General features: G+C 54.7%; 1 protein-coding gene across 1 annotated transcript in view; it reads right to left on the minus strand.

The window, feature by feature from the left end:
* Positions 1-550: 550 nt before the first annotated feature.
* ZNF853 (zinc finger protein 853) overlaps positions 551-6,538 on the minus strand; it is a 17,447-nt gene continuing 11,459 nt past the window's right edge. Inside the window, exon 3 of the mRNA XM_017864753.1 lies at positions 551-3,784. Within this exon, the coding sequence (XP_017720242.1) occupies positions 1,872-3,784 (1,913 nt within the window). The 3' untranslated portion in view covers positions 551-1,871. The remainder of the gene's footprint in view (positions 3,785-6,538) is intronic.

The raw sequence follows: 6,538 nt of genomic DNA on the forward strand, positions 1-6,538 counted from the left end.
CCCAGGAGTTTGAGGCTGCAGTGATCAAACCACTGCACTCCAGCCTGGGCAATAGAGCAAGACCCTCTCTCAAAAAAAAGAAAGAAAGAAATGATCCTTTGGCCAGGCACAGTGGCTCACACCTGTACTCCCTGCATTTTGGGAGGCTGAGGTGGAAGGACTGCTTGAGACTGGGAGTTTGAGACCAGCCTGGGGAAGAGTGAGACCCTGTCCCTACAGGAAAAAAGAAAAAAAAATTAAAAATTACCCAGATGTGGTGGCTCATGCCTGTAATCCCAGTGCTTTGGGAGGCCGAGTTGGGAGGATCAGTTGAGCTCAGGAGTTTGAGACCAGCCCAGACAACATTAAAAAAAAAAAAAAAGGAAGAAGAAGAAGAAAAGAAAGAAAAAAGGAAAGGAAGGGAAGGGGAAAGAGGAAAGAAAGGAGAAAAGGGGGACAGGGGAAAGGAAGGGAAGGGAAGAGAAGGAAAAAAGAAAGAAAGAAAGAAAAGAAAGGAAGCCCTAGGGAAGACACAAAACCCAGAGGTGAAAACACCAAGACAATGACATTATATTTCTGCATTTTAATTTATTTTTCGTTTCTGTTTCTCACTTACCAACACATGTGTAAAATGTAGCAGGTGTGTTAGTAAAGGAGAAGCAGCTGGGGAGAGAGGGGCAGGAATTAAGCAGCCACATGTGAAGAGTCAGGTCAAGCAGGAAGTGACTGGGGACAGAGGTGGCGGGCAGCCTCCTCCCTGCCCCACCTTCCCACAAGGCACCAGCAACTGCTGTGGCTCACAGCCCCTGCCCCAGACGATTTGGTAAACGTAGTAAAGAGCATTGCTCCCAAACCTTGTCTCAGACATTCTTCCCCCAGCCCCAGCCATGGCGCAGGGTCTGCTCAGGCAGCCCTCCAAACCCCCATAGCCTGGTGCAGGAGAAATCTGCCCCGGACTCCCAGTGCCGGCCCCTGGGTAGCATCTGAGAAGCATGAAGCTGGTGGAGTCCAGGGGGGCCACAGTGGGGCTACCCCGGAGCTCCTTCTGGAGGACCCTCCTTCCAGACCTTGGAGAGCTCTAGCAGAAGGCCCTCTGCTTCAGCCACAGGCTCTTATTCCAGAGGACATTAATGCGGGCTGGGGGACTGGGGGACCTGGCAGCAGAGGCCAAGAACTTGCCTCCGACGCCCGCCGGAGCCCCTGGTTCCCTGGAGGGAAGATTTTACCTTCCACCCGGAGCAGGACCCCCTGGCTTAGATTTGCACATTGATCGCGTGAGCGCTCTGACCCTGTGTTGATGAACACAGGCGTTTTCATCAGAATTATACCCACCCTGATGAATTTTCATCTTGGAAAGTATTTTCAAGGCAAACACCACTGAGGACGATTCAATGCCTTGCTCAGTTTCTACATAGTGCAAACAAGTTTGCTTCCTCCCCGAATTTTTCCTTGGGATCATTTTCACCAGGATCGAAGCTTTTCCATGTGTGTCTCACCACGTCTTTGATCCCCTGGTGGGTATCCAGTCCTCGGCCAGTATCATTAACCGTCTCGCCACTGGGAGTTTTTCCTTGTTCGTAGTAAGTCCAGTTTTCCCGGAGCGAAAATTTTTGGCAGGCCCCTCCAAGGGCAGACAAACGTGTCCCGCGTGCTATTTCAGTCCCAGTCCACTTCTGTTTTGGCGGATGGTTTTTTTTCTGGCGGTGAAGTCTGTGAACCTGGTATTTTCTCAGGGAATCCAGGAGATGATGATGATGATGATGATGGTGGAAGCCTTTTACTCCAGGGATATTCCAGGATGCCTCCAGCGCCCATGAACCCGGGTCAAGGAGCTTTTCAGGTGGAGGCGGGTAGGGGATCCCCTCCTGGCCAGGCAGCCCCGATCGCGGCTCTCAAAGCGCCTTGTCTGCGGGCGCAGTGGCCGTGGCGCCCTGCTCTGCACGGGCTGGGCCACCAAGGGCTGCGGGCCGCGAGGCGCGCAACAGGCCGAGGCCCCTGGAGCGGCCCGCGCCGTGCAGCTGACGCTCGTGGCGGCGGATCTGCACCTTGTGTCGGAAGCGCTCGCCGCAGTCCTCGCACACGTAGGGCCGCTCGCCCGAGTGCGTGCGCCGGTGGCGCAGCAGATTGGAGGAGACGCTGAAGCGCTTGCCGCAGTCCCCGCAGGCGTAGGGTCGCTCCCCGGTGTGCGTGCGCTGGTGCTGCACGAGCGCCGAGCTCTCACTGAAGCGCTTAGCGCAGTAGGAGCAGGCGTAGGGTTTCTCACCCGTGTGGATGCGCTGGTGCGTTACCAGGTTCGAGTGCTGCGAGAAGCCCTTGCCGCACTCGCCGCAACGGTGTGGCCGCTCACCCGTGTGCGTGGCCTGGTGGCGCACCAGGTCCGTGCTGCGGCTGAAGCCCTTGCCGCACTCCCCGCAGATGGTCGGCCGGTCCCGGGCGCGCCGTCGCCGCCGCTGCCGTGCGGGAGTCAACGCCGCGCTGCCTGCCGGGCCCGGGATGGCCACCACAGCCGGCGCTGCCACGGCTGGCAGCACCATGAGCTCCTGCAGCACCACGTAGCCCGGGGGAGCCACCACGACCGCGGCTGGAGCCCCGGGGACTGCCGCTCCGCCACCCCCTGCGGCTGGCACCAGTTCTAGCTGCAGCTCTGGTTGCACCGGGGTCAGCTCCAGCTGCACCTCCTGCTGCTGGGCGCCCAGCTCCACCGGGGTCAGCTCCAGCTGCACCTCCTGCTGCTCCAGCTGCTGCTGCTCTAGCTGCTGCTGCTGCTCCAGCTGTTGCTCCAGCTGCTGCAGCTGCTCCTGCAGTTTGAGCTGCAGCTGCCGCTGCTCCTGCTGCCGTTCCAGCTCCTGCTGCCGCTCCAACTCCTGCCGCTGTTGCTCCAGCTCCTGCTCCGACCCCAGGTCCACCGGCATGAGCTCCAGCTCCACCTCTTCCTCCTCCTCGGGCTCCAGGGGAGGAGGCTGCAGTTGTTGCTGTTGCAATTGTTCCTGCTGCTGTTGCAACAGCTGCTGTTGCTGCTGCTGCTTTAATTGTTCCTGCTGCTGCAGCAGTAGCTGCTGCTGTAACTGTGCTTGCTGCTGTTCCAGCAGTTGCTGTTGTAACTGTGCCTGCTGCTGCTGCAACAGTTGCTGCTGTAGCTGTTCCTGCTGCTGCAGCAAAAGTAGCTGCTGCTGCTGCTGTAGCTGTTCCTGCTGCTGTTGAAACTGTTGCTGCTGTAATTGTTCCTGCTGTTGTAGCAGCTGCTGCTGTTGTAACTGTTCCTGCTGTTGCTGTAACAGCTGTTGCTCTTGCACTTGCTGCTGTAGCTGTTCCTGCTGCTGCAACAGCTGTTGCTCTTGTGCTTGCTGCGGCTGTGGTGGCTCCTGCTGTGGCTGTAACGGCTCCTGCTGCGGCTGTAACTGCTCCTGCTGTGGCTGTAACTGCTCCTGCTGCTGCTGCAACAGCTGTTGCTCTTGCACTTGCTGTGGCTGTACCTGTTGCTGCTGGTGCATTAGCTGCAGTTCAGGTTTCAGTTCCTGATGGTGCATGGATTGGTGTTTTTCCTGCTGTAGTTGAGATAGCTGTTGTTGCCCATCTTGCTGCGGCTGTTGTTGCAGTTCTAGGTGTGGCTGCAGCTGTTGCAGTTGCTCCTGCTGTGGCTGTTGCTGCGGTTTTGGCTGCTGTTCTAACTGCTGCAGTTGCAACTCCTGTTTTTCCTCAGCGATTTCACTGGCCCCCACTGGGGCCAAGACTGCTGGCCGCTGTGGACTGCTGCTCCCCTCCTGAGGCTCTTCCTCCTCCTGACTCTCACTCCCACCACTGCCACCTGTGGAAGAAATGGCAGGAAGCCAAGAGAGAAAGATCTACAGGAAGCTCTCTGGTCCAGACCCCAGGACCTGCCCCTTACCTGCCCTCAAAGATACACTAACACACTCTTAGCAGGAGCCCGAAAGTGCTGGATCAAGTAACAATAGCAGCCCAGCAGAAACTGAAATGCTGCAGGGGCTGGGGGTGGCTTGGAAATGTGCCCAGGTGGCTGGGCACGGCGGCTCATGCCTGTAATCCCAGCACTTTGAGAGGCCGAGGTGGGCAGATTGCCTGCGCTCAGAAGTTCGAAACCAGCCTGGGCAACATCGTGAAAGCCCGACTCTACTAAAAATACAAAAAATTAGCCAGGTGTGGTGCCCAGTGCCTGTAGTCCCAGCTACTCAGGAGGCTGAGGCAGGAGAATCACCTGAACTCAGGAGGTGGAGGTTGCAGTGAGCCGAGATCATACCACTGTGCTCCAGCCTGGGCCATGTCAAAAGAAAGAAAGAGAGGGCCGGGTGCAGTGGCTCAAGCCTGCAATCCCAGCACTTTGGGAGGCCGAGGCGGGCGGATCACGAGGTCAGGAGATCGAGACCATCCTGGCTAACACGGTGAAACCCCGTCTCTACTAAAAAAATACAAAAAACTAGCCGGGCGAGGTGGCGGGCGCCTGTAGTCCCAGCTACTCGGGAGGCTGAGGCAGGAGAATGGCGTAAACCCAGGAGGCGGAGTTTGCAGTGAGCTGAGATCTGGCCACTGCACTCCAGCCTGGGTGACAGAGCGAGACTCCCTCTCAAAAAAAAAAAAAAAAAAAAAAAAAAAAAAAAGAAAGAAAGAGAGAAAGTGCGAAGGAAACAAGGAAGGAAGGGAGGGAGGAAGGAAGGAAGGAAGGAGGCCCAGGGACTGCTGGTGACCTCCCTCTGGACCCCAGCTCCCTGATCCCTCCTTGGAGCTTCCCTTTACACAGGCCCCATGCTCTGATCTCGGCACTGACACCAGCAGGGGTGCCAGGGGCTCCCTGACCATCCTGAGAAGTCTCTTGTGCTTAATCACCCTCCAGTAGAAACCACTGAACCAGTTCAGCATGGGGTTGGTTCCAGTGGCCAAGCCACCAACCCCATGCTGAACTCCGACCTCAGTTACAGCCACACCTTAAATAAATAAAACTCTCCTTCTCTGTAAATAATAAATAATTTATATAAAGCTGCCTGGAATTGTTACCGCAAGTAGTTTCCCAATACCACCAAAGTGTCAGAGAGACCACTAGGTTTCAGGCGGGAAGTCCTCAGTTCAGAACCTAACTCTACCAGTCGGCAGGTGTACAACCTCCTGCAGGCTCACAGCCCTGTCTATAAAATAGATCAGTGATACCCACACCATCTGCTTAAACAGTACAACAAAGAGAGCCCTGGCATAGTCCCTGGAACCTGGTAGGTGCTTGAAAATTTCCTCTCTCTGCAGGTTAGGATTGGTTTGCAAAGTAACAAAAAATACCAAGGAGACTGGGAGTGTTTGAGATTGTCATTCCTGAATACAAAGGACTAACTCAGCTGGGCGTGATGGCTCATGCTATAATCCCAACACTTTGGGAGGCATAAACCTAAGAGGCCCTGCATAAACAGCACCGCTCCGTTACTACGCTTCTCTTTCCACACCATGTCCACCATGAGTTTCTCATTTTGAGTATTACTATTGTGCTATTGGAAAATCCCAATTCTTCTTTCTACATGTGACCTGAGGAGGCTTTCTCCATTCCCAAATCTGGTATCAACATCTCTTCTTCCTATAACATCATATGTTTTCCATTTTGTAATGGAAGGCAATGTTTTGATTTATAAAAGTTTGCTTTCTGGCCACTTTTCCAGGAATATGTTGATTTAATAAAATCAAGGGATGGCCGGGCGCGGTGGCTCGTGCGTGTAATCCTAGCACTTTGGGAGGTTGAGGCAAGTGGATCACAAGGTCAGGAGATCGAGACCATCCTGGCCAACATGGTGAAACCCCATCTCTAATAAAATGCAAAAAATCCGGGTGTGGCCGGGCGCGGTGGCTCACACCTGTAATCCCAGCACTTTGGGAGGCCGAGGCAGGCAGAATACGAGGTCAGGAGATCAAGACCATCCTGACTAACACGGTGAAACCCCGTCTCTACTAAATACAAAAAATTAGCCGGGCGTGGTGGCGCGTGCCTGTAGTCCCAAGGCTGAGGCAGGAGAATGGCGTGAACCCGGGAGGCGGAGCTTGCAGTGATCCGAGATGGTGCCACTGCATTCCAGCCTGGGCGACAAAGCGAGACTCCGTCTCAAAAAAAAAAAAAAAAAAAAAAAAATTCCGGGTGTGGTGGCGTGGGCGGTAGTCCCAGCTACTTGGGAGGCTGGGGCCAGGGAATCACTTGAACCTGAAAGGCGGAGGTTGCAGTGAGCTGAGATAATGCCACTGCACTCCAGCCCGGCAACAGAGCGAGACTCTGTCTCAAAAACAACAAACAAAAAACAAAAACAAACAAACAAAAAAAACCGAGGGACATGGTGAAACCCTTGTCTCTACTAAAAATACAAAAATTAGCCGGGCATGGTGGCATGCACCTATAGTCCCAGCTACTCGGGAGGCTGCAGCAGGAGAACTGAACTGCTTGAACCCAGGAGGTGGAGGTTGCAGTGAGTCGAGATCGAGCCACCACACTCCTCCAACTTGGGCGACAGAGCAAGACTCTGTCTCAAAAAAATAAAAATAAAAATAGCTGGGCGCAGTGGCTCAAGCCTGTAATCCTAGT

Source organism: Rhinopithecus bieti, unplaced genomic scaffold (genome assembly GCF_001698545.2).
Source record: "Rhinopithecus bieti isolate Rb0 unplaced genomic scaffold, ASM169854v2 scaffold_77662, whole genome shotgun sequence".
In the NCBI taxonomy this organism is placed as follows: domain Eukaryota; kingdom Metazoa; phylum Chordata; class Mammalia; order Primates; family Cercopithecidae; genus Rhinopithecus; species Rhinopithecus bieti.